The sequence below is a fragment of the Pantherophis guttatus genome, chromosome 2 (genome assembly GCF_059756535.1).
Source record: "Pantherophis guttatus breed Tessera chromosome 2, ASM5975653v1, whole genome shotgun sequence".
Lineage (NCBI taxonomy): Eukaryota > Metazoa > Chordata > Lepidosauria > Squamata > Colubridae > Pantherophis > Pantherophis guttatus.
The window spans coordinates 129,065,122-129,082,990 of NC_142064.1; the positions used below are offsets into that span (position 1 = coordinate 129,065,122).

General features: G+C 38.4%; 1 protein-coding gene across 16 annotated transcripts in view; it reads left to right on the forward strand.

Moving 5' to 3' along the window:
- Positions 1-894: 894 nt before the first annotated feature.
- Positions 895-17,869, forward strand: part of KIF5A (kinesin family member 5A) — a 72,299-nt gene continuing 55,324 nt past the window's right edge. For all 16 annotated transcript variants that reach the window (XR_004591824.3, XR_015732392.1, XR_015732393.1 and 13 more), the window contains exon 1: positions 895-1,548. Coding sequence is in view for 12 of the 16 variants with exons in the window: in XM_034419211.3 (XP_034275102.2) it covers positions 1,420-1,548 (129 nt within the window). In the remaining 4 variants the exon portion in view is untranslated. The remainder of the gene's footprint in view (positions 1,549-17,869) is intronic.

Sequence of the window (17,869 nt, forward strand, 5' to 3'; positions counted from 1 at the left end):
AATTAATAAGTCATAGTCTTTAAAAGAAAAAGGAAAGGAAAACATATGTCTGGTTCGATCACTAATTTGGAGAAGAATTGTCAACTTTTATCTCAAGCACTGAACTGAGCAGATAGTTGTCTTGTAGACATTATTCTATTATGTAATTCCATTATGGTCTATGACTAGACACTAGAAGAGAAGCTATTTGCAGTCACTGCAGGACATACTCACCATTCATTTTCAGGTCAAGTAACTCCAGTTCTGTCTCTATGCTCTATATGGTCATAAGGTGAGAATCAAAACAAAATTGAGAAATGATTTGTCCTTTTCTTCACAAGTTCTGTTTCTCATAGTACCATCAGATATTGTCACTCATTGCTTAGTCATATAAACATATGCAAGAATTATATTGCTTGTTGTGAGGACGTCATGGATTAATCAAACTTATTATTGGTTGAATACAGTAAGGATACTACCACGTTAAGCCTCATTCCTACATAATGAGTTGGAAGCACTTTTCAGCAAGTCAATCCACAGGCATTGCCAGTTACAATTATATTTACTCGGTCCTTACTACCGTAATAATATTTTCTTCAATTTATAAAAGACCTGCTCAATTCTTATTCCCATTTCTTTGGAGCTCTCTTAAAACCAATCTGAAATAACCAAATTAATTGAGGAAAAATAACACCTTGCTATTTCCAGTCTTCTATAAACGATAAACATTAGGTGAATTTCTCAGTGATGGCTTTGAATTAGTCCCACACCATTCAAGTCCCACTCAATTGTGATTTTTTTTTTCTTTTTGTGGATATTTCTGAAATAAAGGAGAAGCTTTTAAAATTTTACCAGCTGTGTACAAAGGGGAAAACTAACTTTTATAAGCTTTGCATGACAAACTCTCGTTTTCAGTATTTTTTCTTCTATACATCTATTGTCTGTAGGGTCCCTGTACTTGTTTTGTATCTGGAAAGGATAAAGGGAACAAAGTAACTGCTACCAACTGGAACATCAAGTGAAGAGACTAGCTGGAAGGTGCAGTTCTTTAAAAAAAAAAAAAACATGTCCACCTTAAGGCGCTGGGGTTGTTCCACCTTAAAAGTATTAACCCTGAGCTACAGCCCAACCCTTTGCCTGATGCTGATGCTGCCGATTCCTGCAGCAGGAGGAGGGGGATACAGGCACTGCAAGCAGCATCCCAGGGTACCACAGGCACGGAAGACTTACCAGCCCAGCTGAGAGAGCCAACTGCTCTGCTGCTGTGGGGTGACAATCTAGGAAAGACTTCCCCTTTGTGATCCTTCCTCCGAGAGTGCCTGTGTGCAACCTGCTTCTGCCTGTCTCTCATTTTGCTTGGGAATTGCATCTCCTGCTGCTCTTTGCGCCTTCTAGCTACAAAAGCTGCACACCAGGACAAAGCCCCATTGCCCAGCCAGCATGACTACCGAACTCAATGAATGCAGCATCAAGGTGCTCTGTAGGTTCCGGCCCTTGAATCAGTCGGAGATCATACGGGGAGATAAATTCATCCCGGTTTTCCAGGGCGATGACACCGTCATCATTGGGGTAAGCAAATACTGGAGGTGAGAGAAATATGTACATCTGTCTGGAAATGCTTCAGAAACGGAAGGCTCTCACTTCTTGATCCTCTTAACAAGGCCTGTTCTGGATGGCAGATTGCCCTTGGGTACAAGAGCCAGTTGCTCTTAAAACCAGCTGAATTTACTCTTAAATTCAGCTCTTTTGTGTGCTAAGGAGCCATCCAGGTGGAATATTTTATATTTTCCTGTTAGCTTAAAAGCTATCAGCATAAACAAGGGCGCATCTTCATCTGTCCAAGGGAAAATTGATAATGGTAGAAAGATGCTTTGAGGTTTTTATTTGTGTTTGCATCCCTGAAGCCGCTGGGTGTGGCTACTAGCTATTGGTTTGACTCCTGGGAAAAAAATAAAGGAACCTCTTAGAATTAGATGAAAAACAAAACAAAAATTCATAGCAACTGCAACATTTGACGGTTTCTCTCCGTCAAATCTCTTTGCAAGTCCTGTATTTTCTTCTCTTTCCAAACCTTAAAATTATTCTGTCAATTCAACTTTAAATTATGCTGCTCTTTCTCCTCCACATCCCCATCTACAGAGTATTCGCTCAAAGATGAAAAGTTGATATTGAATTTGATTTTCCAACATTAGCAATTTTTCTGGCAATTGCCACTGCATCCTATCCACCTCCATAATACTCCATGTTCAGTTCCATTCATAAGTATAAGAATACAAATTATGCAGGTGCTTACTAAATAGTCTGCAGGTTGTTTACACATGTCTGACAACGCCCCTGAAGCTTGTCCTTGGGGTCTCCGTGTTTGCTTCTTTTTGTTATAATTCTGGGTTTTTTTGTCCTTTATTGTTTGGCTATTTCGGGAGCTAAATATACCCTCTAAGGGGAGGAGTCATGATTGATTTTGCTTGGAGTAGACACATATATGCCGTTACCATGCTGAACAATTATGCTTAAACCCCAGCTTTCATAACCACAACGCCACAAGCCATTATTTTATCAGTAGCTGATTACAATTGTGGGACTAAAAAGTGTGTATATTCAAGAAATATCTAGTTGTCGCTTTGCAGACAGCCAGTAGATGAATAATCTATGTCAATAGTCTTTAAACTATAATTAGGGTTCATCCACTGGCCACAACTAATAGATATTAAATTAAAATTAGCCTGGTTCCACCCAAGGTGACCTAGCTACTCGTGGTATATGGGAGGATTCAAACTCCCAAATAGTCTACTTACTGCACATGCATTTATGCTTCCAGGATCTCTCCCTATTCCCTTGCAGCAGAGAAAGTTATCAATCAGCATGGCCTGACTGCTTTCCTATTGCACTGGCAAATTAAGGCCTGTGATCACCAATTTATTTTCCACTTGGATGTCAAGTTGTTTTCTCTTGCCTTGGCTTGGGAAAGGCTGGCATATAAAAAGCCTTTTTGATTTGGTCCTGCTGCACTGCAAAGTCATGCCAGTTGGTGGGTTCAGCAGAGATTTTCAGTGGAGCTCCTGAACACGATGGGCCTGTGTTCACAATTTGTGTCGTTTCTTTCTCTATAAAGCCTGAACTGCAGTTGTCTGTTCATTTGAACTACAATCAAACTATTCAAAATTGCTTAAGCTTTATCCCAGTTATCACCAGATCAGTTAAGACTGGCTTATTAAAAGATGGATTCATTTAGGCAGTTGAAGTTGAGTAGATTTTTTTTTTCCCTTTCTTGAAAGACAACTCCATTCTTCTTCCTTTGGAAGAAAACCACAGTAAGGCATGAATTTCACTGCAGAGAGAGCAGGCAGCAGGATGCCTGGGCTCAGTTGCTTGGTCATCACTCAGAGCAATGACTAGGAGCCTTCCTTCCTAGGTACCACTCCCTTCCTTTGTGTTCAACTCTAGGCCATTCCTGGATCCATTTCTAGGTTACATCCTTGTTTTTATGCTGCCATCATCTTGATCTTCTGCCCTTTACTGCTCTTTCCAGTTGTGATTGCACATGGCATCCAAAGGTTTTTTGGGGGGCGGGGGGGGGTCTCCTTTGCCTATGCCAAGTAAAGCCACTGATTTTACAATCAGCATCTATCTGCTTGCATCCACTCCAGGACACTTGGAATGAGCAATAGTGACGATGTATTTATCATTTGATTTGCTGTTTTTTTCCCATTGATGCAGAACCAATTTCAAGCTGGAAAGAGCTTATGTTAATAATTGATTTTGTTAAATATCAAGGAAAATAAGTCTGTTTAGCTGTAGCTTTTTTCTCCTGAAATGCTCTGGGAAAATTATTCTCATATCTTTTATGAGTCTCTAGTCCTGGTAAAAATGGTTAAAACTCTGTTGCTTTTGAACATGTTCTAAGGAGCCTTCATGACTATACACCTTTTTTTTTTTTTTTGCTATTATTATCTCTCGCTATAAAGTAGAAATAAACCGTGTGCAATGCATGAACCTTCGTTCTGAAACCCTAATATTTTATAGAAATTGTGTTGCTAAATACAAACAACCGATTACCACAAAATGGTGAAAGTATTTCTCTCTATTATTCAATAGATGCAAAACATGCTTTGCTGTGTACCAATACAACCTAGATTTTTTCAAAAAAAATAATAATTCTAAAGATAACTAACCACACCAAGTCCTCCCATTGACAACATCACTTTACCATATCACCCATTTCATCAGTTCGATCCCACAGAAAAAGGATAGCCTTGCATTATTGAAAAATGTCTTGAGACCATTGTAAAAGACCAGGCTGCAACATGTACATAAGTTTCCCTATCTGGTTATTGTCCAGTTGAGGCAGATTCTAAACCTATCATCTTCACCATCATAAATAACAGAAGAGCTGGCTGGGGTGATATTGAAAACAACTGGATACTATTTCCTGAGGAAAGCTGATCTGGGCAATCCAGGTCTTCTCTTGGAATTGGTAGGAACCTCTTATTTCTGGGATGCCTGTCACAGCTAAATCAGCCACGCAACAAGCAATATGATTTACCTATGTTTGGAATATTTTAGTCTTTGAAACTATTCACGTTTGTGGACCTTTCTGGTATAAATATTCCATGGGGATAAATGGGAATTTAAAAGGATGCATGGTGCAACTTAGAAAACGGACTTTCCCCTCTACCAGCAGAGTCAGCAAAAGGAAGAACTGCCCCAATACTTCTTCCTTATCTATTTCTTATCAAGTCCCATCATTCATTCTTCTCTTCTCTTTCCTGACATGGGTCAGAATTCACTTTTGGCTTATCTTAAAAAGGGGAGAAGGAACTTCATGGTAGCTGGTAAGAAGGCCCTCTCCCCGCCTTTTGAATTTTAACTACTTTTGTCTCATAATATTCAGTTTTTATGTTTTTAGATTTTACTTGTACACTGCCCACTGCTCTGTGAGGGAGATGGGCAATTTCTAACTTTGATATATAAATAAATAGGCAGAAGCAGCATAGGCATTTGTAGAAAAACTCTCTTAATGTTTTTTTAATTTAATGTTTAACTTGTACTTATTTGGTTTAGTCACAATATTTCTTTTTTTTTTAAAGTTTATTTATTTATTTGTTTGTTTATTTATTTATTGGTTTGATTTATGTGCCGCCCTTCTCTGGAGACTCAGGGCAGCTTACAATGTGTTAAGCAATAGCCTTCATACTTTTGTATATACCTGCTTAGTAGGGCTTTTGGCCCCTCCTAAGCAGTGTTCTTTTTTATACAAAGTCAGCTTATTGCCCCCACAATCCGAGTCCTCATTTTACCTACCTCGGAAGGATGGAAGGCTGAGTCAACCTTGAGCCTGGTGAGATTTGAACTCGCAGTAATTGCAGGCAGTTTATTTATTATAATACAATAAAACAATACAAGACATACAACACTTATATACAAGACTCTTTTTACAGTTTTTTCATAGTGGTCCTTCCTTATTATTTACTATTTCCACGAATTTTACTTCATCTTATTCCATATTGCTATCTGTCCCCATCATTTCATTTACAATATATTTCTCTTTTTCATTTCAATCACTAAATTGTATTTTACCAATCTTTCCCATTGTTTTTGACATTTCTTTAACTCCCCCTTATTTTTCTTCTTCATTTTTCCTTTTGCCCAAAATTGGGAAAAAGAAAATACACCAACAGAGGAGGAATTGATAAAAAAAAAATTTGGAATGCAGAGAGATGGATAAATTGACAAAAGAACTCAAAGAAAAAGAGGATATAGAATACTATAAAATTTGGTATAGATGGTATGAGTGATTGGAGGAAAGGAAAGTTACGATATTTCTATACTGTACCACACGGAAATAGAAAATTCTGTTGTCGTTTTTAGAAAACCCTAAAATGGTAAAATATTCAAAGCAGAATTAAAAAAAAAAGAACAGCAACAGAATACAGTGTAAAACTAGCAACAGGGAAGAAAAATAGCAGAAACAGGACTAAGGATCCAACTAACTTTTAGACTGAAGTTATTTGAAAGATAAAAATACTGGTAGAACAAAAAAAGTCAGAAAGTATAGACAATGTGCAAATCCCTCTGGAGAAATCATTCTACGAGCAGGATGATACCAGTGTAAAACCATTTTTACAAAAATCACCCTCCTCACTCATGTAAATTTCAGAATGCTAGAAAAGCAAATATACTTCATTTCCAATTAATTTCCAATCATTTCCAATTAATATCATAATATTAATTTTTATTAGATTTACCTTCTTATTTGTGGCAATGAAGAACAACCTTTAGATTCACTTTTCCTCCAACTTGGACATCCTCCTGATACACGACTTCAACTCCCCAGCCAAAATGACTATTGCTGCGACTTCTTATGTTTGAACTTTACTGTTCTAGGAAACAGCAAGGTCGGAGAAGTGAATAGAAAGGTACCATTTAAATCCAATAAAATGAGTTTTACATTGCATTAAAAAAGCCAGGTAATGGGATTTTTTTGGTTTTATATATAATGTTTAGTTATAAAACAAAGGCCATCTTCTTCATAAGGGAAAATCTGAATTTGTAAATATTTGGATAGAATGTAGATTGGAAACCTGTTGTGTTAGTAAATGATTTTATTGATTTCATTATATTCTGCATCTCTATGGATGAGAGCTATCCTACATGGTAAAATGCTGCTTTTACTATCCGTTCTCTCAACACCCTCATAGGAAAACAGCAGCAACACTGTACTGCACAATATGGAGTGTGACAAGCAGTTCTCACAGAAAAACAATTTTTTCCATCTCTGCACTTCAACCGGAAGCAGCATGCCTGCTGGCCTGTTACTCTCAACCTTTGCATACCACTTGAGGGTATAGTTTCTTGCCAGCTGCCTGGCATACTGTATCCCCTGACTTCTACTCTCCTCAGAAAGGGTTAGAGGGACCATTTTGAATCTTTTGTGGTTGAGATTATGCCCCAGAGTAAGCAGGTGGCTTTGCTTTCTGCTGGTAGGGACTTGCATTCCCAATGAGCTATTTTGTGCAAGTGTGTATTGTTTTGAGATGATGCTAAGCAGGTAATCTATTTTCTATTTTTTTTAGTTTAAAAACAAACTTTATTGAATTTAAAAATATTAACAAACAAAAATGAAAAGAAAGAATATACAAATTTTCTCTCTCTTAAAATTTACATTTTCAATCCATAATTACACTAACAAACTAAGTACATATAATTATATAAACACATATATACAAATCTACAAACAGTGACTTATTTACCTTTTCTATCTATCTGACGGTGCATTTTTTTTTTTTTCATTTCCTCCAATTCTTATCTTTACCCTTTTTTCCTTTGGTTTATCCACTTATACCATCTATTCCATACTATAAAATACTTTGAGTCTTCCCTATCTTTTAATTCTAGAGTTAACTTATCCATTTCTGCGCATGTATAAATTTTTTGTATTACTACCTGATCTGTTGGCATACGATCTGTTTTCTAAATCATCATCATTATAACCTTCAGAATGATTTACTAACCTGCTAAGAGGTTTCTGGCATGGAAACACATGCTTAGCAAATATAAAAATCTACCTTGTAAAAACCAACTGAGTTGTAACTTAGATGACCAGAAAAGAAGGAATCGATTCACTGTGAAAATGAAAGGGGAAACAATTTTCCTAAATTTCCATATTTTAATTTGTGTACTGAAATTCATATTTAACAGTAATTACTAGATTGTATTCCTTCACGATAGTATAAACTGCTAAAAGAGATTGTGCCCCTAAAAAAACCTGTTGTACAGGTGTTTACCAGTGTTGGGCCCTCCAATTCTTAAACCAAATATTGTATAATACGTGGTCATTCTATTAACTTTGTCCCTTCTGAACCAGCCTGCTAGGTTTCCATGTTGTCCAAGGAGAAAGCCAGGCTACTCATTCCATTTTATGTGGGATTTTATGTTGCTTATAGCTAACAAGTATAGTAAGTTGTTGTTAAGCTACACTATGAAATACTTTTACTAAGGGACAGGCTACCTATTATCTTAAGTTGCGTATTTTGCTCCTTGTCAAAGTTATCTTCTAAATAGATGAACACTCCCATCTTACCGAAAGAGAACTAAGATTAATTTTCCTAGTGAGAAAGTCCTGTATAATGTAGCATTCTTATTTCTGAGTGAAGCTAACCATGAAGCTGTATGTACACTCCTGATACTAATTTCTTTTACTATAAAAATGTGTATAGAAATATACTTAGAGCTACTAGTTGTGAAACTTGCAAGACAGTTCGCTAGTTGGCCATAGACAGTATTATAGAAGAGACATAGCTTTGTTATTGAATTAGAATGGAAATGTAACAGAGGAAATAACCTCCTGCATAGTTTAATATGGTAATCCAAGTTTGAAGAAGATATCCTGTTATATAGTTCATCTGTGGAAGCAGAAATGACTCCTCAGTCCCAGTCTGGAAGCACTGAAACTCCATTGTTGTAGTATCTCTGAGTGTTGTTCTCATTTGACTTCATTCACAGTTTCCTATCTGTTTTTGGCTGCACCTATCTTCAAAGTTGGTGGAGGTTTCATAGCACAGGCCTTGCTGTTGGGTTCTGTCAACATCTGTAGTTGTTTCTAGCTTCTGGCTGGATGTCACGGTGACTTAGGATTTCTTTCACAGTATTTTTGTAGCGTATGGGTTGTCGATCCCAAGGTCTCTTCTCAGATTCCAGTACACTTATAGAGCAACTGACAAGTATACATTCTGATGATATGTCCCATCCCCGCCCCCCATCTGATCTGGGTTCTAATAATCAGGGGACTCAGTGCTGGTGAACTCTGTACGATTCAAGACCTCCAAGTGAGAGATACAGTCTTGACGTGCCTTTGGTACAGAATCAAGGACTCGCATTCATCTAGGAGAGAAAGGATAGCCACAGCTTTATAGACTTTCACTGTATGGAGACATGGATTTTGTGTTGATTGAGCATTCTAGTACGCAGCTGCCCTGATGCCTGGCTGGCCTTGCTGATCCAAGAGTCAGTTTCTTTGTCCAAAGACCTATTGCTCAAAATGATGCTTCCCAAGCATTTGGAGCTGTTTATATTTATCAGTTAGCTATTATCAAGAGTGGTTTTTTGGTTCTGGAAGCTTGGTATTTGGCACAGGATGCTAAGGTACTTCAGTCTTGTTCAGGCTGACAATCAGGCTGAAGAGGAATTGAGTATCTGAGAATTGGTTCAGCATCAACTCTGGATCAGTGTCTTTGTGCCAGGACCACATGGTCATCAGCAAAGAGGGTTTCTTGAATGACTGTATGGAAGAATTTAGTCTAAGCCAGTGGTGGGATTCAGCCGGTTTGGGTGAGTTCAGGCAAACTGGTAGTTTATTTATTTATTTATTTATTTATTTATTTATTTATTTATTTATTAGTCCAATTTATATGCCGCCCTTCTCCGTAGACTCAGGGCGGCTTACAATGCATTTTAGCAATAGCCTGCATACTTTTTTTGTATATACCTGCTTATTAAGGCTTTCGCCCCCCCACAAGCGGTGTTGTTCTATACAAAGTTGGCTTATTGCCCCCACAATCCGGGTCCTCAATTTACCTACCTCGAAAGGATGGAAGGCTGAGTCAACCTTGAGCCTGGTGAGATTCAAACTTGCACTAATTGCAGGCAGCTGGGAGCTAAGTGCTAGCACTTAAGAGCACTTTAGTCCGCTGCACCACCGAGGCTCTTTTCAAGTTCATTTGAACTTGAAATTTCATAGTTAAATTTCTGGTTGACCCCTTCCCTCCCCGCCCCTTGCACGTGCCCTATTTTGGCTCCCAGGTAAGTGCAATGAGGCCTCCTAGGCCCAAAATGGGGCGGGGGTGCACACACACACACACACACACACACACACACACACACACACACGTGGCCCGTTTTCGCTCCCAGGAGGCTGCAGGGAGGCCTAGTAAGCCCAAAATGGGGCATGGGGGAATGACATGTCGTCATCCCCCCGTGGCCCATTTTTGCTCCCAGGAGGGTGCAGGAGGCTGAGTGCTGGCCCACCATGGCCATGCCTACCCATCCAGTCAATAGGGCAGAGGACTGGTTGTTAAATTATTTGAATCCCAGCACTGGTCTAAGCATTCAAGAAACAAAGGTCATGTAGACTCCCTCCTGCATAGCAAGTGACAACATGAATGTGAAGAACAGACTGAATGGAACTGAGGCTAGCATTCTGTTTTACCCCATTGAAAATGGCAAATGTAGTTTATGTATTATTGTTGTAAAAAATATGTTTTGTCATTCTGTTGTGGAGTAGCTGAATCAACTTCACAACTTTCTCTGAGCATCCATAACATCTCAGGATGATCCAGCGAGTCTCCTTATTTACAATTTCAGATGCCTTTGTAAGGCTACTGAAGACCAAGTAAAGAGACTTGTTCTACTCAATGCACTTCTGCCGGACTTGCCTCGCAACAAATATCATGTTTGCTGTACTCCTTTCTGGCTGAAGGCCACTATGCCTCTGGGAGGTTCCTTTTCAAGACAGTGATAAGTCTGTTCAGGAGAATTCAGTCAAAGATCTTGCCTGTAATGGGCTGCAGCGAGATATCTCCGTAGTTTCCATAGTCTGATTTGCTTCCCTTATTTATATAGAAAACTACAATAAAGGCATCATGGAAGTCATTGGATTATGTCTGGGTTTTGTAGTCTGCCAATGTTGAATGACTTTCTGGCAGTCTTTGGTTGTTTATGAGGTAAATGACCCAATTTGGTCTAATGTTTAGGGTATTGGCCTAGGAATCAAGAGATTATGAGTTCTAGTCCCGCTTTAGGCATTAAAAAATGGCTGGGTGATTTGGCAATCACTCTCTCTCAGCCCACCTCACTTCACAGGGTTGTTATAGTTGGGAAAATAGGAGAAGGAAGGTGTATTAGGTATGTTCGCCAGCTTGTGTTATTTATAAACAATAATAAAAGTGGGATATAAATGAAATAATAGAACAAAAGTGCAAATTGAGGACTGACTGGACCAGCTTGTGATCTGTCCAGCACTTAGCACCTTACATGACATGAGTGATTGTGACATTGTTAAGATTATGCTGACAAACTATGACATAGTCAAATAGGTGCCAGTATAGGGTTTTCATTTTGTACTGATTATTGCAAATGTGAATATTGTGTTGTTGATTCCCAGGTCATTGCTGTTTAGTTTTTCCATTTCATATCTCCCAAGGACTCCATCGTCTAGAAGGACACGTCTGTCACTTGCCAGGGATATCTGAATAGTTTGGTCCAGGTCCTCATAGCAATCTTCCTTGCCTTCATCTGGACTTGTGAGAATTGGTGTGTAAGGGCTGACAATGGTGATATAGTGGGACTTGATAAGACATCGGAACTTCATAATGTGTTCATTTATTCCACTGGGTAGAGTAAAGACGTTTTTCAGCACAGCAGTTTTGATTGCAAAACCTACTCTGTGAGTCCTGTTATCAGTCTGTGGTTTCCCATTCCAAAAGAATGTATTGTCCATTCTTGCTGCTTCCCGTAATGTACTGTACTTTCATCTGCCAGCCTGGTCTCATTGAGTGCAGCAATGTCAGTGTTACAGAGTGTTATACATCTCACCACGATATAAAAAAAAAGATGTTGAGACTGTTGAAAAAATACAGAGAAGAGCAACAAAGATGATTAGGGGACTGGAGGCTAAGACATATGAAGAACGGTTGCAGGTATGTCTAGTTTCATGGAAAGAAGGACCAGGGGTGACATGACAGCAGTGTTCCAATATCTAAGGGGCTGCCACAAAGAAGGGCGGGGGGGGGATCAAGCTATTCTCTAAAGTACCTGGGAGCACGAAAAGAAGCAATTAATGGAAACTGATCAAGGAGAAAACCAACTTGGAACTAAGAAGAAATTACCTGACAGACCAATTAATTAGTGGAAAGGCTTGCCTTTGGAAGTTGTGGGTGCTCCAGCACTGGAGGTTTTTAAGAAGAGGTTGAACAGCCATTTGTCCGAAATGGTCTAGTCTAGGGTCTTCTGCTTGAATAGGGGGTTGGATTAGAAGACCTCTAAGGTCCCTTCCAACTCTATTTTTCTTTTTGTCTATTAAAGATAAAGTTTGACTGCTATGAGTGATGTTCATCTTTTGGGCTATGACAATTTGTCCGTATCCAGAAAGGAATGGATTTTCAAAAATGAGTTTTCTTTTATTCATTTTTCATGATTCTTGACCACTAAATAGATTATTTGGTAGCCATGGTAAACTAGCCAGATGTTATGAGGCAGGTAATGTATTGGGTCCTTTTTTTAACTCTCTCCCTCATGTAACGGTGGGCAGTGCTATCCTAGAAGTCCTGCCCAATCATTCTGGATTCTGCCAGACATCTCTGTGGCCCTGGTCCTGAGATGAATGATCACTGGTCCAAGGGCGGTGCACCCATGCGTAGGTTTATGACTACAACTGCCAGTGGTCATCTCCACCTGTTGCTTTGCCACTCCCCCATTGCTGAAAGGCTCCATGAATTAGGTTTGGGTTAAAATGATTTTCAGATGAGTTGTAGAGGAAGATGAATTGCACAACAGAATCCTATGGGTGATGGAGTCTTACGTTTCATTAGCTGTTGTACAGGGGCAGTCCCACTCTCTCTCGATAGAAGAGACTTTAATCCACGGCATGGAGAACATACAGCTGGAGATCTTTTGCTGCAGTGGAAGATCAGATTGCCTAAGTGTGTTGTTATGCTGTTAGTGCTCCACAGTGCCTGGTGGGCCTGTCGATTTGCCAGAGTCAGACTTCCCATTCTATAATAGACAAATCTTGTATCTCACCAAGAGTCAAAGGCCCATTGGCTCCCTCACTTGGCTTGACCCATCTGCCTAAATGGTTTACCAGGGTGTGGCCCCTGTACCTCTAACAGCTACTTAGAGTCACACATGACAGTGTCAGGTGGGGTCCAAAGATAAATCAACAACTGTAAAAAGGCTACCCCCTCTACCACAGGTACTACCCCCTCCCCGAACACCCCATACGCCCCTTAAGTAAAGGAGAAGTGTAATACAATATAAATAAACAAAATACAGAATATTTAGGAAGGATTTGGGTCTAGGTTAAGGGAATAGGATTCTGGAGAAGGCTTTCATTCCTGACTTTGACATGGTGGTTGTGGAATGTAGAGTCAGGAAGGATCATAATATGAGGGTTGATAGAGGCATTAATTCTTTTTGACAATCTTAAACAGGCAGACCCCTAACAAGTTGTAAATTAAGACAACACATAGATAATAGAACTATTGGTGCTGATAAAGAAAAAGAGAACACAAAAGGAAACTTACAAAGAACAGAGTGATGTTTCTGTTTTACCCTAGCAGAAGAACCATTCAATTTAATAATCTGGGAGAAAGAAATTAAATGATTCATAGGGATCCTGTGTTAATGAATTCCTTTAATAAGGGGTGGAGTTTTGCTGATTTACTTTCCAAGATACTGTATTTTAAGTTCCCCACCCTCCCAGTAATTAAATTAGACTGATGGCAGTCACTGTGAATGCTACTTCCCTGTCCTTCTGTTGCTATTTAGGCATTTAGCACATATCCCACAATATGGGAGTGTGATTTTATAGACAAACATTTCATGCAGGAATGTACATGTTGATTAAAAAGGTTTTATGCAATTTAAAATTTAGTTTACAATTTAGGTTATTGGCTGTTTATCTGAACCATCAAATAAACACTAGATTAGAAAGGAATGAAGGAGAAGTCTTGCTAAAGTCTAAGATTGACAGTTCAGTTCCTCCTTATTTGTAAATTGTTCTGATTAACTTGTTCGGCAATTGCCTTGATGTAGAAATGTGTGACAATGTAAATGGCATGCCATCCTAAATTAACTTTGCTGTCCTTTGATAGTATTATTTGTTTCAATTTATATACTAGCTATTTGTAGTAAAACCTCAGAAAATATTTGAATACAGGTAGTCCTCGACTTACAACAGTTCATTTGGTGACCTTTCAAAGTTACAACGGCACTGAAAAAAGTGACTTATGGCCATTTTCCACACTTATGACCTTTGTAGCATCCCTATGATCATGTGATCAAAATTCAGATGCTTGGCAACCGGTTCATACTTATGACCGTTGTTGTGCCCCAAGGTCACTTGATCACTTTTTGCAACCTCTTGACAAGCAAAATCAATGGGGAAGCCAGATTTACTTAACCACCGTGTTACTAACTTACCGACTGCAGTGATTCACTTAACAACTGTGGCAAGAAAGGTCGAAAAATGGGGCAAATCTCACTGAACAAATGTCAGACATTTTGGGCTCCATTGTGGTCGTAAATTGAGGACTACCTCAACTTACATTTAAGATGCCTGGAAGACGTAAATCCTCCAGGAAATTTGACAGGAAATTGCAAAAACTCAAAGTGTGTGGCCGGTAATTAACAGCTTAACTGAAACATTAATACACAAAGGGGATTACTGTACTGAACCCAGAACAATTATCCACAGGGAACTGTTGGACCTCCCAGAATAGCTAAATTCATCCTCCCAATAATCCCAGCCAACACAGCTAATGATGTGAGTTCAGCAAGACCTGGAGTACCACAGATTCTCCATCCTGCACCGAATGCTCTCCGTACTGTGGCCTGGCTGTCTCTTGCTGTTTCCTACTGCCGCAGAATGTGAAATGTGACTACTACTTTCCCTGCAGTGGGTTTCTTCAATATTCCTGCAGTCAAATATGATGATTGCTTTTAAGGCAGAAGAGAAATAGCCACAGCCCGCAGGGGATGGGGGGTGAGGGAAGAGGAGGAATATTCGTAGCTTGGCAACCATGAGGAGAACTGTTCATGCTGCAGAAAATCTCAGAGATTGGGTGAAGAGGAACAGACCAGGAAGGTGGAGAGCTACATTTGTCTGCATGGTGGCCTCTGACTTATAGGCAGCTCTTACTCTAGTACTGTTTTAACATAGATGTTCTCCTCCAGTTTTAATTGTCCACGATTTAATTTAATTTAATTTGTTTTAATTGGTCCACGATTGGGGAAAAAGCTTTTGCCTCTCTACTGGGGTGATTGATTCTGTAGCAAAATACAAGTGAGGGGGAGGGGGCACGTTCAGAAGAGGCCAAGCATAATTGTAGTTTGCACTTTCACTGCCAGAACCTCAAAATGATATCTAGCCACATGTTTTTTTTTTTACATTGACGTTATCTTCAGATCAGCTCTTTTCCTGACAGTGTAGTATTTTAAATGTGGGGGAATATTATTGTATTGTATTTTGTCCCTCATTTATACAGAGAATCAGTTCTTTATCTATATGCTACTAAAACTTTGATTCCTTTAATCTTGAACTGGGGAGGGTGGGGAGTGCATTTTTAGACAAAACTTTTTGAACTACAGTGCCTTAGTTAACTTACAATCCGGGACCCATAACTCTCATGGAATTGAAATTTTAACAAATTTTATAAAACATTTCTGTGATATAAACATTATTATAAAGCAGTTTATAACTTAATACAAAATGTCATGAAACGTTTTCTGTGCTGACTGTGCTATACAGCTCAGCATGGGCTAAACAGTTTGTGACATAATATGAAATGTCACAAAACATTTCTTGTGATGATGTTTGATTTTGCTAAATTGTTCAACATGAACTATTTTAAAGGCAGATACAAATCTGAATATATCCCAACTTTTCCAGTGAAGGTAGTACACTAGAAGATCTGTCTTTGTTGAAGACATTGAGAAACCTGATAATGAAATATCCTTGAAATGATAACCCAACAAGGCACAGGTTGACTAGCAAAGAGTTAAAACTTTATCTAACAGGAAGATTGTATGAAGAGATAATATACTGGTAGCTGTAACTTGTGCCAGTTTAGCAAGTGTAGAATTCTCTTGCTAAATTGCAGAATTATTTTTTCATAAGAGCCACAAATGCACTTGCATTTTTTATTTTCTTTCATATATTTCAGTTGTCTCCTTTCCCTTTTGTTTCCTTCTTTATATTTAGTCAAATGCTCTCAAAGCTATATCCAAGTTGCCTTAATTTCTGCCCAACATGCCTAATGTAATCGTAATTCTTGCAATATTTCAACACAATGTAAGTAATTTGCCATTTCTTTTGGTATGTGTTTCATAGAGAAATTAATGTTTGAGTGAATTAGCCTTAAACTAGGAATACAAATGTATATATATATATATATATATATATATATATATATATATATATATTAAAGTTACTCCAAGATGGCGCCACTGATGGCAGCCTTGATAAATGCTCTCTAATAGTTTTGCTCAATGTATTTTTTTTCTTTTTATGTACACTGAGAGGATATGCACCAAAGACAAATTCCTTGTGTGTCCAATAACACTTGGCCAATAAATATTCTATTCTATTCTAACTTAAATATTTTCTAGTTTAGAAGACTTAACTTTGGATTTGGACAGCTGGTACTCTTTGTTTCCTCAGTTTCTAACTGTCTCATCCAGGTTTCTAGCCCTAATTGTGAAAAATGAGAAACAAATGAGACACCACAAGGTGTCTATAACTCTCACATGCATCAGAATCTCATACAGTATAGTATAGGATTTCCAGTTCATGTTTGTAATTGTTTCTTGCTCTGTTTTTGACATCATATCTATTAACAGTAAATTAGATTCTGTCATTACTCATATATTAGACTCAGGATGGAATATGCAACTTAAATTGGCTTAAGAGGAATGAGCCTATTGACTTATGCTGTACTATTTCTTTATCCAGCAGATAATTCTTTAAGGAATTTAGGATAGGGAGATGTGATGACCTGTGTTGTTTAAATGGCCTTAAAATGATAAAGTATTCAACTATAATAGCTAAATATAGTTTTCAAATTGGATGTTTTGGGATATCAGATACCTTAGCATTAGATTGCAAAGAAAAAGCAAAGAAATATTTATAAATCTTCCACTTAGATATATGAGAACCAAGTTTACGGACTCAGAAGCATCTAGTTGGTCACTTTTGAAACAGAATATTCCAGAACTGTAAGGTTTCAGTAGCTTCTCTTAGCATGTTCAGAGTACAGGTACATACTGTATATTGTTGATTTACAACCACAACCGAGCCCAAAATTTCTGTTGCTAAACAAGACAGTTGTTAAGTGAGTTGTGTCCCATTTTAAAACCTTTTTGCCATGTTTGTTAAGCAGATCACAATAGTTGTTTAAGTGAATCATGAGGTAATTAAATAAATGTTGTTTCTCCCATTGATTTTGCTTGTCAGAAGCTCCCTAGGAAGATTACAAATGATAATCTCAGCACCCCGGGATGGTGGGATGCTGCAACCATCGTAAATATATGTTGGTTGCCAAGTACCCAAACTGCGAGTATGGGGATACTGCAACAGTCATATGTGTGAGAACTGGTCATAAGCCACTCTTTTTCAGGGCTATTGTATCTTTGGTTATTAAACAAATGCTTGTAAATCGAGATCTACCTGTAAATACCCTTCCTTGATTTTAAATGCATCTGCAGTATCTGTAACCATGACACCTGGTATTTTTCATTTTAAAAATAAGAGGTTGCTGCTGAATCTGTGATTGCCCATCCACTCGCTGCTTATGAATGGAAAATTCTTGCCTGTTTGATGCCTTTTCTGTTATGTTTTGTGTCTTTTATCATTCTATCCCAATTTTTCCTTTAATTTCCTGAGGAAATTATCTATATGCCCTATGACGACGGTGTTTCTCCTTTTCCACATCCAGCACCCTGAGATGGCTGAGCGCTCAGGGTGCAGATTTTGGGATTTTGGTGGCTGCTTCTATCACGGATAGAAGAAACAAATACAGAGGAAACTGATTATAATCGTAGCAGATCAAGCTAAGGATTGTGGTTGTAAATGAAAATGGACCAGGATTCAGTTCAACCATAGAAGAATCAAGTAGTT